General features: G+C 53.5%; 1 protein-coding gene across 3 annotated transcripts in view; it reads left to right on the forward strand.

Moving 5' to 3' along the window:
* NDRG3 (NDRG family member 3) overlaps positions 1–15,457 on the forward strand; it is a 26,540-nt gene extending 11,083 nt beyond the window's left edge. Inside the window, exons 3-16 of one of the 3 annotated variants that reach the window (XM_026037301.1) lie at positions 2,520–2,625; positions 3,194–3,314; positions 3,598–3,660; positions 3,976–4,036; positions 5,074–5,160; positions 5,654–5,710; positions 6,650–6,753; positions 7,180–7,245; positions 9,021–9,072; positions 10,770–10,817; positions 11,479–11,514; positions 11,596–11,647; positions 13,433–13,471; positions 13,978–15,457. In XM_026037301.1, the coding sequence (XP_025893086.1) occupies positions 2,520–2,625; positions 3,194–3,314; positions 3,598–3,660; positions 3,976–4,036; positions 5,074–5,160; positions 5,654–5,710; positions 6,650–6,753; positions 7,180–7,245; positions 9,021–9,072; positions 10,770–10,817; positions 11,479–11,514; positions 11,596–11,647; positions 13,433–13,471; positions 13,978–14,156 (1,071 nt within the window). In that variant the 3' untranslated portion in view covers positions 14,157–15,457. Of the gene's footprint in view, positions 1–2,519; positions 2,626–3,193; positions 3,315–3,597; positions 3,661–3,975; positions 4,037–5,073; positions 5,161–5,653; positions 5,711–6,649; positions 6,754–7,179; positions 7,246–9,020; positions 9,073–10,769; positions 10,818–11,478; positions 11,648–13,432; positions 13,472–13,977 lie in introns of all 3 variants that reach the window. The other 2 variants (XM_026037300.1, XM_026037302.1) reach the window with 2 other exon arrangements.
* Positions 15,458–17,031: the final 1,574 nt, after the last annotated feature.

Consider the following 17,031-nt stretch of genomic DNA (forward strand, 5'->3'; position numbering starts at 1 on the left):
CTCCACGCTGCTGTGGGGCTCTGCACGCTGCTGTGGGGCTCTCCACGCTGCTGTGGGGCTCTCCACGCTGCTGTGGGGCTCTGCACGCTGCTGTGGGGCTCTCCACGCTGCTGTGGGGCTCTGCACGCTGCTGTGGGGCTCTGCACGCTGCTGTGGGGCTCTCCACGCTGCCGCAGGGCTCCTCGCGCTGTTGCGGGGCCTCCTGAGCACATGGGACACAGCTGCTCAGCCAACTCGCATTTCCCACAGTCTCACCCTGCCCAGCATGAAAAGCCAAATGTACGTGGGAGAGAAAGGACCAATCCTTAGCTCAAGGAAACTCTTTTCCTTCCCCTGTAGAGAGCTAAGAAAAAGCCCGAGCTCAGCTTTTCTGAACACAAAAATGCAGAGTACAGCAGAGTCATATAAAGCACCCTGAGCAGCTTGAACAAACTGTCTGAAGAGAGGTGGCTCTTTCCTTGCTGGTGCCTTGTCTAAGTCTTCCTCCTAGTGGAAGTGCACATTTACAGTAACAGCTTGACGATAATTCCAGAAAAGACATTATACTGCTGATGTCATATATAATTTTTTTTTTTGCTATGTCGTCAGCTCTGTTGTTGGTTTCCGTGCTTTTCTTGCTGCTCGCTCGGTTCGGGTTTTATGCCCCTGTTTGATAGCTGACCTTTAGCTGCTGCGTGTAAAACCCCTGGTCCTCAGGAGGAGCGGCCTGATGAGCGCGGTGAGTCATTGAGCCCCGCTCAGCGAGCCTGGCGCCCGGGCAGGGCTGCTGCTCCCGCACCCGTGACTCGGAGCCGCCGCCAGCCCTCCTGAGACTGCCACAAACGAGCCCACTGTGATTAACGAAATGAAAAGGGCAAAAAAGGGCAACGTGGATGGCTTCCTGCCACGTCAGTGAGTCACAGCGGCTTGTGGAGGGGAGCAGCAAGGACCGTTGCTGGCAGAGACCCGCGTTGAATGGCAAGAAGACCCCAGGTGAGCTCAGGTGTGTGTGAGCCTGCTGCGCTTGGCTGTGTTAGCAGCGCACGGCATCGTCGCCCTCAGGCTGGCTCGGCCTCCTCCAGAGCTGCCAGGTCTGCAAAGCACCCAGTAACACCTCCGAACTGGGCAGGCGCCAAGAGAAGGGCTCTTGCTGCCTTTAAAAGCCCCTTAGAAGGGCTGAGCAGCATGCACTTGCTGGAGCAAGAAGCTTTTGCTTCCTAGGGACTCTGGATTTTTTCCACGTGTGCAATTTAGTAGATAGGTGCAAGGAAAGCCCAACTGCTTGGAGGGGAAGAGTGCAGTCAGAGGCCATCAGCACCACACGAAGAATTCCTGCCTTTTTCTCGGAGGATCCAGCAAAGCTAATAGAGAGAAGGCTTCAAGCTGCCTCAGGTGATGGGGCCATGGCAGCTTGCTCCTGTTGTGACTCTTCTGAGGGGAAGGAAAGAAGCTCTGGAGCCCCCAGGAAGAAAGGAGAGAGGAAGGTCTGTCAGTGGGAGAGGTAAATGCACCTGACCCTCCGTGAGCGCTCAGGAAAGCCTGGAAGAGGGGGAAAATGAATTTCTGCTGTGCTGCAAGCCAAGTGCTTCAAGCTGTTCTGTATCGGTCTGAACACAAGTTCCTGGAAAAGACTGCGGTTTGTAAATTCACATACCTTGTCCTATCTAGTAAGAAGTATTTTTGAGGTTACAAAGTTCTGTCTTTAGGCTCCACCAAGAGCAAATTCCCTAAATGGTTTTTTTTTTTCCTAACATTGAGACAATAGTTGGGGGAGGAGGGGGGCGGGTGTGTAGCTGGGGACATTGCCCTGCTTGGATAGCTCAGGTTGAGGCGGCAGGCGGCCGGGCTGCCGCCCGCGGCCATCCCAGCGCGGCTGCGCCCCGTTGAGCTCCTGCGCTTGAGGGCACGTCCTCGTTCCACCGTTCGGAGCTTGTGGCTTTGGTTTGTGTCCTGGCTGCGTGTCAGAGCTGTGCCGAAAGTCCTCTTGATTGCTGCGCACTGTGCAAAGAGCCCTCACTAAACCCCTGGTTCTGCAGCAAGCGCCCCTGAAACCCCTCATTTCCCATCATTTCCCATCATTTCTACACGCTGCTCTGCAGATCCCTGCCTGGAAACCAGCACAGCCTCCTGTGTCTGTGCCGGGGGGCCTAGGGTTTCTTTTGCTATCATGTTAACAAATCCAGCAGCAGAGGAGAAGGCTTCTGTGGTTAAGACAGCAGCTCCGAGCTCCGTGGCGTGAGAGGCGAGTCGGGGCGAGCTGCGGCGAGCGCTGGGGCGGCAGCGCGGCACAGAGCACGGGGGCCGCTCTGCTGCCCGCAGGAGTGACGCTGGCACTGCCGCTGCCCAGGCCTGAGGGTCTCCGCTCGGCTGCCGGGAGCCTGCGGAGCAGCGGAGGCTGTTCTGGAAGCTCTGTGGTCAGTGTGGATGCGTAGGAGCCGGCAGCACGGCCGCCCGGGGACGGGGCGCACACAGCGTGGGGAGGCTGCGGCTCCCCGCGCCCAGCGCCACGCGCGCGGTGGCACCACTGCTTCTCTCTGCAGGAACACGACATTGAGACCGCGTTCGGAGTGGTGCACGTCACCATGCGGGGCATCCCGAAGGGCAACAGACCCGTCATCCTCACCTACCACGACATCGGCCTCAACCGTAAGTTGCCTTTCCATGTGGGAAAGTCCAATTTTAAACAAGGTTCTGAAGAAATTTTGTTCGTGGCATCTTCGTTGGAGTGTGGGGGCGGCCTGGCCTGGCCTGGCGCTGAGATGCGGCGCCTCATTTGGGTTTGAAAAGGAAAGGTCTGCCTGTGAGCACGTGGCGCCGTCCTGCGCGTGGCGCAGCCCTGGCGAGCGGGGTCGGCTGCAGCGGGCAGCTCTGCCCTGCTGCTGGTGGGCACAGCTCTGCACCACGCCGGGCATCCTTCTGTGGAGGTGCACGGGTGAGGAGCCCCCCTGCGGGGCTGCCGCAGTGCTCCTGGTGGAGCAGCCCCTCGCTGGTCCTCCCACAAGCTTCTGGCCCCATGCGTGCTGCTGTGCTTCCACAGGCTCCGCGGTGCTGCTCCGCATGTGCTCCGGGCTTGGTGCTTGCTCTGCCGGGACCCAGGGCTGCACTGCGATCCCAGCGGCCTGTGGCGCCCAGCACCGTGTCCCAGTCTCACGTGGACGTGAGCCCCAGTGCCTGGAGCAGGGATCTCAGTAAATGTCTCACTTTCCTCTTGCAGACAAATCCTGTTTCAATGCGTTTTTTAACTTTGAGGACATGCAGGAGATCACCCAGCATTTTGCCGTGTGCCATGTGGATGCCCCCGGCCAACAGGAAGGAGCCCCCCCATTCCCATCTGGGTAAGAGCTCCGGACAACCCTGCAGTCCCAGACAGGGCTGCTGCACGTCTGCCCGTGGTGCTGCTTAGACGGAGCTCCTTGGAGCAGGCGCCGTGGGAAGGAGAGGGGGCACAGGGGCTGGCAGGGAGCCCTCCTGTCACTAAGGCCTGGCTTAGGCCTGGCTGACCTCACTGACGTACCTGTCACGTGTTCCGTGGCCCTCCTGCCCTGGGTGGAACTTGGAGGTAACCCCTGGTGAGCTGTATTTTGAGGTGCTTTAATTTCTGCTTTGCTTGACTTTCAGGTATCAGTATCCCAGTATGGATGAACTGGCTGAAATGCTCCCTGCTGTTCTGACACACCTGAAGTAAGTCCTGAAAAGAAACAGGGTGAGCAACTGGTTACAGCCATTCCTGCACCTCCCTGTATCTCTGCTTGCAACACCTGAGTTGTCTCAAGAGGCTTGAGCATCTCCTAACCCATGTAACCCTGTCTGGTCCTTGTGCTGGCAACCTTGTCTGCCACGTGAGGCAATTTATGGCTGCTGCATCACTGCTGGATCGTTTCAAAATGAGCTATAAGCAAACAGCTGGATGCAGAGAGGCGAAAGGTTTTGCCTCTAGGGATGCTTGGGCTGTGAGCTTGAGACAGCCTTGCTGATTGTGAAATGCCTGTGTTTCAGCCTGAGGAGCGTCATTGGGATTGGACTGGGAGCTGGTGCTTATGTCCTCAGCAGGTTTGCGGTAAGTGTCTTCATTCCGTTGTGACCTGTATGAGCTCTGGTCTCCCACTGATCAAACAGATCGTTTGTGGGGCACAGACAAAGCAGCAGTAATTAGAGCAGGCTGCAGGGGTCCCTGCGAGAGCTGCTACTCATCCAGGTGGTTAAACTGGAGCAGCCAAAGATACTCTGAAGCAGTGCTGGACACGAGAGGGTTGAAGGCACTGCCTTTGAGTCAGCAGGGCTCTGTCCTGGCTGCTAGGAATATCCAGGCTGAGAATGCTTATATGTTTGTAGAAGAACCTGGGGATGTGCATGGCTGGCATCCCCTGGCTGCCTTGTAGTGTGCCGATTCCAGGGTTTGTGACACCAAATGATTTGTCTGGTGCTGTGAACCAGCACTGCAAGGAGATGGGGAGTGTGCTTTTCCATTGACTGAGAAGGGGATCTCATCCTCCACCCGTTGAAAGGAAAGTGATAGCTTTACGTTCTTAATTATACATTTCTTTCTGGCAGAGGGGATATAAGCATGTGAAGTCAATGAGCACCATGCAGCTGCCAGCAGCCTTCCTGACTGTTTCATAGAATCATAGAATCATAGAATCATAGAATCATAGAATGCCGAAGGTTGGAAGGGACCTCAGAGGTCATCGAGTCCAACCCCCCTGCTCATGCAGGGTCACCTAGAGCCTACTGCCTAGAGCCAGAATGGAGCAGAGAAAGTCGCTGCTTACAGTCCTGTGACACATGGAGTCTGAGCAGGGGCCGTTCAGCTGCACCAGGCACTTGGGTCGCCAGAAGTCTCTGTTGAGGCTGGCTCGGGCTGCGGGGGCCCTATGAGCAGTGGCTCCCCCCGTGACAGCGACGGCCCTTGCAGAGAGCAGGGCCTGGTGGGGACCTGCTGGTGCTGCGCTCTGAGGAGGCAGCTCGCTGCTACAGGCCTCGTTTGCTCTCTGTTCGCTTTTCAAGAAGCCTTGCAGATCCTGTGCCCGCCACTGCCCCGCGCGTGTTTCGAGGACGGTATCGTCCTTCTCAGCGTGCCTGTGCTCTCTCTCGCAGCTCAGTCACCCAGACTTGGTGGAAGGACTTGTGCTCATTAACGTTGACCCATGTGCAAAGGGCTGGATCGACTGGGCAGCCTCCAAGGTGAGATTCTCCTCTGCCCGTGTATCTCCTCTGCGGTGCTTAATGAACAGTATGTAGAGTAAGAAGAAAAAGGACAGTGTACCAGAATTCATCAGTTTGTGGCCAAAGCTGCCATCCCTGCTGTGTCCTCAGTCTGGGTGTAGTACAACTTGCGCAGCAGGAGCAGGAGAGGGTGTGATTGTGTGGAGAGGAGAGGCCCTCACAAGCAGCTCCTTGGAGAGGAGTAGCTGCTCAGTACTCAGTTTTCCTCCAAATTAGTGACTGTGTTTGCAGGCTCCCTTTGGCTGAGGTTGAATGGATCTTGTAATTGTTCTGTTATTCTGAACAATTAATAGGAATTATTAATCATTCCAAGTTTATGGAGAGCTTTTGTAATGTCCTTTGAATAATTTTCTTTGTTTTTGTCATTAATCTGAGGAGTTGATTGGGAATTTGCAATGAAACAGTATTTTCCAGTCCCTCTCCCTCCTGCTCAATCATGGTTCCTCTTCAGTTTTCAGGCTGGACAACCAACATCGTGGACATTGTCTTGGCACACCATTTTGGCCATGTAAGTAACCAGCAGCCGTTAAAGCCCATGTTACTGCTCAAGGAACTTTACTCTTTTATGCACCTGCTCTGGAGTAGCTCAGGGCTGCCAGAGCTGGGCAAGCTGCAGCAGCGCTTTGCGTGGCGGCGGGAGCAGGCGGCTCCTCGCACCCCGTCCATCCCCTTCACGCTCCAGAACAGGGAAGGAAGCAGAGCCCTCAGCAGAAGCGGGTGGCACGTGGTTCTCTGTGGACACACAGACCCCGGGGGGCTGGGGCTCGCCCGGCGGGGTGGTGTGTGTGTCCGGAGGCGCAGCTGCCGCACTGCCCTCGTCCTCTTCCCTTTCGGGTTCAGTAGAGGCAAATCGGCGCTTCCCAAGAGCCTTGTGCTACAGCAAAACCTTCTGTCTGGAGTTTGCTAGCTCCCATGCAGCAAGCTCGCAGAGCGACAGGAGGGTTCGTGGCACATGCACATCGTGTGTGATTTGTAGCAGATAGTCCCTCACTTGAAGCTTCTGCTTATATCAGTCCTCAGCTCTGGAGGAAGGTCACTTACCTTCCTCCCACTTAGAGCACACATTCTCCTCCTCTGTTCTCCTCCTGCTTTGGGGGCTCTTCTTTGTATACAGCTTCTTATATTTCCTTTTCTTTCTCTTTAATCAGAACATATTTTCTTCATAGAGAGGGTGATGGAGGGAGACTTTCCTTTCATGCTCATCATGGGGCTTGCCTATGAAGCTTTGCTTCTTTAAAAACAATCTCAAGTGGAAAACTTTTGTACAGGCAAGGGAATTTTACCTATATAGACATTAGTAAAGCTCTGGAGCCAACTGACCCCCAACCCGAAGATAACTTTATACCTCCACGCATCATATGGTCTGCAGTAAAGATATAGTAACACGTAATTTTACATATAAAAAAGCTAATGTTCCTTGTCTTTCAATTCTTCTGTTTCTGTACAGGAGGAACTGCAAGCAAATCTGGATTTGATCCAGACATACAGGCTTCATATCGCACAGGACATTAACCAAGACAACCTTCAGCTATTCCTCACCTCGTACAACAGGTACAGAACATCTTTTTGCCTGCTGGGATCAGGATTGCTCCCATACCATCCCTGCCACTCCCTGGGTGCCAAGGACAAAGTGGGCACATGGCAAGAGGGAGCAGGACAGAAGATTACCTGCTCAGTAGTTTGCGACCTTATATATTATTCTAAACGATCTTATACCAGCTTAGTTCTCAACCATTGTGCTTAGCCAAGCTCAGCCTCATGCTGGGATGAACCTTTGAGAATTCACCAGAACTTCTCTCTAAATACACAGCAGTTGGGGCAGGGATCCCGTTTTCTCAGGGTGACTGCTGTAGCTCCTCAGCAGTTTCTGCTCGTGGCACAACACAGGAAGTGTTAACACAGTTAGCTTTTGAATGCCCCACTGTAATCAGTTTTCTCTGTTGGCTTGATGGAAAATTATTCTGCTTTGTCTTCTAGCCGTAGAGACCTGGAAATTGAGAGACCAGTTCTTGGCATCAATGAAAACACAGCAAAAACACTCAAGTAAGTTACTGTGAATTAACATATATGCCAGTTCAACTGACATATATACATGTATACTGACATATACAAAAGGGAAGTCCCTTTTGTAGGAAGGCTGCAGCTTCCCAGCTCGAACCCCTGTGGCAGCACTGGGAAGGCTGTTTGTGCAGTCCCAGGCCTTGATGCTCCGCTCACAGCGCAGCAGGGCAGAGAGGTGTCTGGTAGTGATACTATGAAGAATGTGCTGGGGTTCTCCTGCAAGCAGGGTCAGATGAACAAGTGTATCTTGCCAGACACCACCACACTGGAATCTGCTGAGCTAGCTGGTAGTTTGATTGCTGAGTATTTTTCAATAACTCGTTTCATGTTGAGGTGCAATAACCAAAAATGTTCTTATATCAACCTAGAATGATTCTTTTAGGGAGGCAGGTCTTTGTTTGTCACCACAGACCCCTCCAGCCACCAAAGTTACCTGTGTATGTGGCAGAGGTGGCAATGCAGGCTTGTAGAGCAGGGGACAGCCCCCACTTTGGGAGTGACTTATTTATCTAAGGGGTAGTGTATGTAGAGAGCAGGGTGTGCCTGGGAAGGAGCAGGCATTGGACAGGGTCAGTGATGGTCAGCAAGAGGAATTAAAAGAACAAATGTTTAGGCTGCAAGGGAGCCAAAGGGGCAAACCAATGAGTGTGTAGAGGCTGTGGAGCCAGGGAACTGCAGTGTTGGGGCAGGATGCCTGAGCTGCACTAGGGGCTGTGCAGAGAGCACAGGCTCTAGTTGACTTCTTGGCAATTTTATGCATTTCTGCTCCTGCCAGTCCCAGGAGGTGTTTTAGGTATTTGCAGAAGAACCTGCTAGATATTGGCTGAACTAAAAGAGGGGAATTTTCCCCCTGCCCTGAGCACAGGAAGAATCTAGCATTCAAATTCAGTTTAGGCTCCAGGCAAAGCAATCTCTCTGACACACAAGGGCACCTAAAGTGCTGCTGTCTGTCCTGCAGGCAGCTGTCAGCCACGGAGCTCTTGGCTGTCCACTGAAATGATTCACAGGAATCTGTCGAGCCTTGGCATGTTGTCTGTTCAAGTTTGGCTCGCTGTGCCAATAGACTTGCTTACTCTTCCAGTTCTCCAAGGAAGTTCACTGTCTCTGTGGTCTGTGGCTCAGACTCGCCAGCATAATTTTTGCCATTTGAGGAGCACACTGAAGTGGGGGCTCTAGTCTGATGCTTTCTTACCTATGCCTGTAAATAAATATTCTAAATTCACAGCCACTTAGCCAGTGGCCTTCTGGGGATGCTTTACAGGCTGAATGCTAACTGTTCCCCTAGAGCTACCAATGCATGTGCCAAATGGATGTAAAGGCAGAGATTGTCAACAAAGGCTTCAATATCATGGCATTTTTCAATATATTCCTGACATAGTTTGTATTTTTTCTAAAATTGAAGTACGGTGCTGGTTAGTAGTCAGCTGCAGCTGCATTAAACACCATTGGTTGTGGTTATTCTCAAATTCCAACACGCAGATGTTCCTTCATGAGAACTCACCCTGCTGCTTCTTTAGGCTCTAACCACATCTTCTATCACTCTTGTGCAATAGTAGCAGTAGCTCATGTGCAAGAGGGCTGGTGTGCGTGTGGGCACGTGCAACCCTTGGTGTAAGAACCTGCCGTGGTGTGGTGGGGGTAAGGCCTGTGCTTAGCACTACTAAGCTTTGAGGAGGTGGTTGGTGTGCAGAGCCCAACCTCGTTTGGAAGTCCCACAAAGGCACTGTGAGTAACTTGTCATTGTTGGGTTTTGGCAGGTGCCCGGCCTTGCTCGTGGTTGGCGACAGCTCCCCTGCAGTGGAAGCAGTGGTAAGTTTATGTGTGCTCTTTACCTGCAGGGCATTAGCTCCAGAAAGCCTTTAGCAGACCCACCTTATCCAGGGGTGCTTTGGTCTTGTCCAGAGCTAGTCACAAAACGTGGCCCTGTGTCCAAAGCTCCTCCCTTCTCTCCTAACTGTTGATAACTCAGCCGCTGGTGGGAGAGGCGAGGCTTGGGATCCCAATGGCCCTGCAGGGCAACTCAGAGTGAGCTGGTTAGGACCTCGAAATGAGTCCTTGTGCCCAAGCACCTTGTCAGGGAGTGGTGCACAGGCCCCTTTCAGCACCACATGCCTTTCCTTGGCATCTGCCAGGCTACAGCTTGGACTTCAGTTTTCAAGTCATGAATTACTGTTCCCTTGCTCTTGTGCTGAGGCTGCAGTGTAAATGCAAGCCCTTATAACAGAGCTCTGCAAAAGAAGGGCCTTAGAGGGAGGGCAGCGCTCAATGGCATCTCCGTCCTGTCGTCATCTCTGCAGACATCAGCAACCCACTTGCCACCCTGCACAGTTGCAGATGTGACACTGGCCGGTGCCGAGTGCTTGGGGTAGCTCTGCCCTTCAGTCCGTGCGTGTGCGCTGAGCAGGTTTTTGTGAACAAAATGAGTTTCCTAAAGAAACTTAGGAAGGGTGCAGGAGATTCCCAAAGGAGCAGCTTGGGCCGAGGAGCTGTGCACGGAGAACTGCTACAGGGCTTTGCCTAGTTATGGCCCACTGACTTCTAGTCAGTCTTCAGTTCTGCCTGGAAAATCCGGAAGCCTTAGGAGGCTGCCAGGTTCTGATTTTGCTGGCATAATATCCCTAAGGATTCTTGCAGCTCTCGGGTCCACAGCTGGGACAAAGGATTTGTCTTTCTGGCCGCTGACTTGCCTGTCTGGCTGCCTGGCTTTCCAGATCATGGCAATCTGCCCAGCTGCAGCTGCTCTTCCTATGAGGCCGTGGCCCTGAGTGCCGTGAGCCCAGAGAGGAGCGGTGGCAGTGCCCTTTTAAATGATCTTCCTCTGTGCATGCATTGCACACAAGTCTTTCCTTCCACCTGCCAGAACCCTGAAGATGCTCCAGTGTTTCACTGCAAGGTAACCTGTTACCAAAGCGTGTGACACTTCCCGTTGAGATCACAGCCCCATCTCTTAGAACAGTGACCCTCTGTTGCTGCAGGTCCCCTTGGACAAGAACACCTGCCATTCATCCTTGCATCTTCCATTCGCTCTTTCCTACATGGTGCGCTGCATTTTTGCTCAGTCCTTCCCGGTTCCGTAGAAGCAGCCTCCCTTGGTGAGGACAGTCATTGCCTCCACTGGAGCACCTGCCCAACCTCCCCATGCAGGGAGGAAGGGGACAGGCTTTTTTCGTTGGTGGCCAGCGATAGGACGAGGGGTAATGGCCATAAGCTGGAGCACAGGAAGTTTCATCTCCAGGTGAGGAGCAACTTCTTTACTGTTAGGGTGACAGAGCCCTGGAACAGGCTGCCCAGGGAGGCTGTGGAGTCTCCTTCTCTGGAGGTCTTCAAAACCCGCCTGGATGCCACCCTGTGCCACATGCTGTAGGTGTGCCTGCTTGAGCAGGAAGGTTGGACTAGATGATCTCTAGAGGTCCCTTCCAACCTTGAATATTTCTGTGAACTCTGGGTGTCCGACTCTTCGGGTCTCCTGCATGACTTCGTGCCCCTCTTTTCTCCTTTTATTTTAGGTTGAATGCAATTCACGGCTTGACCCAACCAAGACTACCCTTCTGAAGGTAAGTGCCATTGCAAAATCATTCCAATCTGCCTCTGAGGTCACCTCCATTTAGGAGCTGGCCCCCTGTTTTGCTTTTAGATGCTTCTGGACAGTCCTTTTGGGCTATGTCCTCTCCTGCATGGAGACAGACTCAGGAGAACAGAGGTTTTTGTGAGAGGGTTCTTGATTCCCTGCTTTACAACCAGTTCTCTGTTGTCTTCAGCTAGGAGATGGCAGGAAACCTGTTGTGAAGTGGCAGGGTTACTCTGTTCCCACCCTGCTATCTGCCAGCAAAAACATCATTCTTTCCAGCTTCCAACTGGTCCATCCCATCCTCAGCTCTTGCTGTGGAAGTGGACCAAGTAGCTGCTGTACCCAAGTGCGAAATGCCAAGTTTGGGGAGAGTAGCAGGATGTTTCAGGAGGGTTGTTCCTGGGTTCCTACAATATGTCCTGCGATGGCTTGGTAATGCAGCCCCCAAGGTGCTGGGTGCCTTCAGCAGCAGCCCCCAATAGATGATATAGACTCAGGCCTTGCTTTGGAGTCGAGGTAGCAGAGTGTGCCTCATGCCCTGGTCTGCTCCCTCAGCCCCAGGGTGGCGGGCAGAGCTGCTGCCCTTCCAGGATGGGGAACATGAGATGGGAAGGATGGTTCAACCTGCCTCTTGTTCCCTCTTGCAGATGGCAGACTGCGGGGGCCTGCCCCAGGTGGTTCAGGTAAGAAGCACGCAGCTGAACTGGCTTTGTGTAAAACATCCTGCCCTGCTCGTACTAAAACCTCATCTTCTGTGTCCCCAGCCTGGGAAGCTGACTGAGGCCTTCAAGTACTTTGTGCAGGGAATGGGCTACAGTAAGTGACAAACACAATTCTCTGTTTTGAAGCGGGGTTGGTGTGGGGGGATTCAAGCTTTCTGGTCCATCTGAGCCCATTGACATCTGTGTCCCCACCTGTGAGTTAGTGTGGTTGCCAGGAGATCCATCTACACTAGAAAATCGACTAATGTGCTTACAAGTATTAGAAAACCGGTGTTGTTCCCTGATGTGTGTTTAATCCTGAGGCCACAGTGGTGACGCCCTTTGTGGTTGCTGTTGTTGGTAAAACGTTGCAAGTCCTTGTTTGTCACAGGTGGGGAAAGCGTGGCCCTGGAGGCAGTGATTCTGTGCTGGCTGCTGTTACCTCCTCCAGAGGGGAAGAAGTTGAGCATTGCAGTTGTGAGAGGTTCATGGGAGCTATTTTCTTCCTTCTCAGACATACCCTTTCTTTTAGATTTTCACTGCACTAGGGATCAGCAATATCTCGGGTTGGATCCCTCTAATTGCAGAGCAGAGCTGTTGTCTTGCGAGACGCCCTGTGAGCCCAGAGCGAGCTGTGCTTTGGTGCAGCCCGTGCCCTGCTTGCTCCTCGTGCTTGGAGTCAGAAGGCTGCTCTTTTGTGTGCCGGGCTGAGCGCTGCGGCCCTGCCCTCAGTGTTCCAGGGACCGGCACACTTCCCGAGAACTTGCTGCACTAAATCTACCCTGCCTCCGTGGCAGGCACCTTGGCACAGCTCCTTATCTTGCCTGCCGGGGCTAGGAGCTCCCTTCTCATGGACAAACCTTCAAAAGCTGGAATCATAGGAGGGATCAGTTTATGTGGCTGCTTAACGACTAAGCGTAGCCACTGTGGCAGCTGTGACACTGCCCCCAGCGTGCTGCTCTGCACCTGGTGGAGGGGCTCGTGAGGTCAGGGCTCTGGAAGAAATCATCCTTTTCTATAGAGCTGGGTCCGGCTGACCTGGGCGCCCCTGCTGGACAAAAGAGCCTGATCCCGCAGAGGAGGAAGCCAGGTGAGAAGGGCTCCCTCACCCCCCGGACCAAGAGCATTTCCATGTTTAAGTCTCATTGTCCTGTCGCTGGTGTTAATAGAGTTGGCAGGAACTGCCATCAGAGCAAGGACTTCAGCAGGGCTTTGAGATTCAGCAACTCTTGTCAACTGGATGTGCAGTGCTGGGAGAGGAAGAAGGGTCATGCTCTACTTCCACCATTAGTAACTAGTCCCAGGGAGAGCTACTTTCCTGCCTTTTGTGGGACAGGCTGTCAGAGCTGCTGAGGGTGGGCCAGCAAGGCTCCTTTCTCAGAGGAGGGGAACAAGCGAGAAGCATCTCAGTAGCCTGTGACTTCTAGAAAGGGAGAAGCCACTTCCCCCAGGGCTGTTCTGGCTACTTCTGGCCATCGGCTGCAGCAGTCGGACCTGCTGTGCTGCCGCTGCATGTAGAAGGCAGGGCCTTGCAGCAGAGATCTGACATCGTCAACTCAAGACTCACTAATTTATGTTCAGTGTGTGGAATTGCAGAGTATGCCCCAGCTCCCCTGCCTCAAGGAAGTAGCGTCTGCTGACTCGTGTGTACGGTGGGGAGGTAGGGTCACCACGTACACTGCAGTTTCGAGCTAGTCAGGCCTTGAGTCAGCCTGGCACCCCCTGAGACGCTTATTAGGAGCTGTTGCCACTGACAGTGGGAGTCTTCAGTGGACGTGTGAGCTGGGAGCAGAAGGGAAGGTAGCTGGGGATCCCAGGAGCAGTGCCGGTGCTAGTCACACCCTGCAACTAATTGGCTCTTTCCTGTATTCATCCCTTCCTTGTCTCATGTTGTTTCCAGTCCCTTATGTGCAGCTCAGCCACCTAAGCACTGAGTCAGGTACCTTGATCTGTGCATCGGGCTCAGCCCAAGTCTGTGTCCTGAGTTGAATGATTCTTCGGGTGCATTGCTCTGTCTCAGCATGTCCTGCTGGCCTGTGGGCTAGGCTGATCCATCGTACAATGTGTATGCTATGGTTTTTCACCTTTCATTTGTATTTTGTTGATTGTGCATGATTTCAGCTCTGTGGTTTTTTTAGAGCCAAGAGACTAACTTTCAAAAGGTCATCTATACAACAGCTGCCTTGGTTTGCACAGACACCCACCATGACTGCACTTGCAAATGTTCAGTTACACCTCTGGCATTTGCTCTCCTTGGACCTTTTGAAATTGGGCCTTAAACATCTTGCTTTAGTCGTGCAAAAATCTAAATTTTGGCAGTGAATGGTGAGTTTTCTTCCTGAGGGTACAGCTCTCTTTGGGCTTACCCAGCCACACACATTTGAGTGATGGTGACTCTTGCTCCACGCCTCCTTTAGTAACCCTTGTCTGTGCTGTCTCTCGCAGTGCCAGCAGCCAGCATGACCAGGCTGATCCGCTCCCGGACCCACTCCTCCTCCAGCGTGGGCTCTGGCGAGAGCGTGCGCAGCCGGTCTCACACCAGCAACCATGGCGAAGGAAGTGTGGGAACCCCCGATGCAATTGATCTCCAGGAAGCACCTCAAACCATGGAAGTGTCCTGTTAAGCAGGAGCCCTTCTTCTGGATTCAGACAACTCCAGTTGCCCCCACTGAACCCACTCAGAATCTAGCATTTCATCCAACATGGCATTAACTGTTCTCTCTAACTTGTGCATGCCCATCTGAGCTGCCACCTCCTTGGTAGTCTGTACTTGGCATTACTTCGGTCCTTTCTGTATGCCCTTGTCATCAGAGCCCCTTTAAAACTCATTAACATTCTGAAGTCCTAGTAAGTCACGTTACTGTACCTGCTGATACCACCTCCTGTCTGTGCTGTATATCAATCCAGATGACAGCCGTTGTCTCCCCCTTTCATTCAAATATAATTTCTGTGGCTTTGTGAGGTTTAGAATTGCTTTCTAGTTGTGCTTCTGCTAAAGGACCCTTGTGGTGCAGTCTGTATGGCGTCCGTGGGATGTGGGAAGGACAGACTCTGAGGGTGTGAGGTGTGGCCGCGGGAGGCAGGCAGGGCTCTCCTGCGGAGGGCCGGGAGCGCAGAGCCCGGCCCGGGGTCTCTGCCCTCCGCACACGCTTGGTGTGCCCAGCAGCCCTGGGAAGAAGGAGTCACACACACTGTCCTGGTCTCATCGCCATATGTGTGTTAAGAAGGAACAGGGGGGTTCTTACCTGAGCCTCCTGAAAGGGCAAAACACTTAAGTTAACTTACACTAACCAAGGTGCACTATTCAACAGAGTACAAGGGATTAAACAGCAGCAGCCCTGGCTTCCAGACTGCCCCTGCTGACCCGCCAGGACGCTGCTGCTGCAGCAGTTGTGCAGGAGGGCCGGACGCAGGCAGGATAGCCCTCAGTTACTGTTTCAGGTTATGGGACCATCTTCCCCTGGTGAAGCTTTAACATCGAGTAGATAGTGAAATAGGCAGCGGTGCCCCCTGGCACAGGGAGATCCAGAAACGCCCTGTGCTGCCAGCTCTGCCTCCCGCTGCCGCCCTCCCCAGGCAGGACGGCCGCGCAGGGTGTTAACTGAGCCCGAAGCAACACGGGTGAGTGTAGGCGCCTCGTGACACGCGTCCTGCTCACAAGCCAGAAGTGTGAGTAGCGAGCGCCCACGTGCAGGTACCGTTTGCTGTCTTCATCAAACTCACAGTCCCGCTGCCTTTTGGCACCTGGCTGGATCAGAGGCACCTGCCTGCTGCCTGCCAGGGTCTAGCTGTTAAATGGGAGAAAAGGGACAAGTAGCCAGACTCACGCGGGTCTCTTGGTAGACGAGCAGAACATCCCGTCTCAAGTGCTGAGCAGTCCTGGCTCGCTGGGAGCCAGCTCCGCCAAGGGTCACGCTCAAGTTCTGCTCCGCTTCAGGTAGGGAACGGGACTGGGACGATCTGCCTGAGGGGGACTTTGTACCAGTTATTAAATAAAGCTATAACTGAGTCTCATTGTTACCCTGTTTGCTTGTGTGGTTTCTACTGGACTGAGCCGGCACTGCAGCTGGTTCCAGCAGCTGTGGTGTCTCCTGCTGGGAAAGGTGAACCATTTCCCAGGGAGTGGTTGGCATTGGCCACCTCCTCCCGAGGCCCCTGTGCAGCCTTGCGAAGCAGATGGGGCTGGGCTGCCCGGGTTTGTGCTGGCCCCTAGAGGAGGCTCTTCCGTGGCCTTGCAGGGCTGAGCTCTGCCGAAACACCCAGCTGAACTCCCAGCTTCCACAGAGCGAGAGCGCCTGTGTGAAAGGTTTGCCACAGAACAGACCCCGCTAAAAAAAGGAGAGCGCTGAGTTGTGTGCTGTGGTGTGCAGGGTTCTGCACAAGCCTAACTATGTTCTGCTGGCCTAACTACAGCCTTAGCTGGTAAATGCTGTTAGAAGGCGGCTGGCGCGACAGGAAAACACAGAGGGTTGTTTGGAAACCAGTGTGAGACAGTGAGTAGGAGCAGCTCTGTGGCCGGACCTCGGTGCCCATGGGAGCAGCTCCACGGCAGGACCTCAGTGCCCATGGGAGCAGCTCCATGGCAGGACCTCGGTGCCCATGGGAGCAGCTGCATGGCAGGACCTAGGTGCCATGGGAGCAGCTCCTCTGTGGCAGGACCTCAGTGCCCCTAACAGCTTGGGCTGCTGCTTCCTGCGGGGCCGCGGCTTTCCCGGACACGGGCGGAGTGACACGGAGCAGCTGCTTGTTCGGTACAACGGTATTTTCACCTTCTGCTTTTCACATCCAGTTTTTGCTTTCAGGTTTCTGCTCTCTATCTTCTTCCGTTCACCATAAGCTACTTGGGATGCAAGCATGGTTGTAAATTAGCGCCAGTCCTGCTACTGCACCCTGAGGCGGGGCAGCAGCACCCTGTGCCTCGGCTCTGCTAAAGACCTTTGACAAAGTTTGGCACAAGAGAGATCACTGCAGCAGGTGACACGGCCTGTTTTCAGAAATTGGAAAGTCAGGGATGAGAAAAAGTGGGGAAAAAAAAGGTCAATCGTATAAATGAGTAACAAAGTGACAAAATTATTAAATGAACAAAAATGTAAACTGGCACCTAGAGAAGACAGGAGTCTGCAGAGGGCAGGTTAAGGAGACCAGATCATAAGATACCAAGTGAAATTTATCATTGCTGTATGCAAAGCCAAATATACAAAGAAAAAACCCCAACCCTGTATAGGGAGTGACAGTTAATTACACAAAGGAGGAACGGAGCATTAATATAGCCAGAATTTTTCCCCAAGTTCCCTTAGGAAAATACAGAAAGAGCTCAAAGGAAAGGCGAACGCGGCATAGCAATGACAATGAAATGAGAGCAAGTGGCAGCACAAGGGGCTGCTGGGCGCTCGGCAGCCACTGGGCACGGTGACGAGCCCGCCGCAGGGAGCGAGACCTCGGCCACGGAGGCCCCTCCGCACGACGGCCCCGCACAGGAAAGCGAGGGGACTTGAGCGC

Source organism: Nothoprocta perdicaria, unplaced genomic scaffold, assembly GCF_003342845.1.
Source record: "Nothoprocta perdicaria isolate Ctin4 unplaced genomic scaffold, notPer1 scaffold_196, whole genome shotgun sequence".
Lineage (NCBI taxonomy): Eukaryota > Metazoa > Chordata > Aves > Tinamiformes > Tinamidae > Nothoprocta > Nothoprocta perdicaria.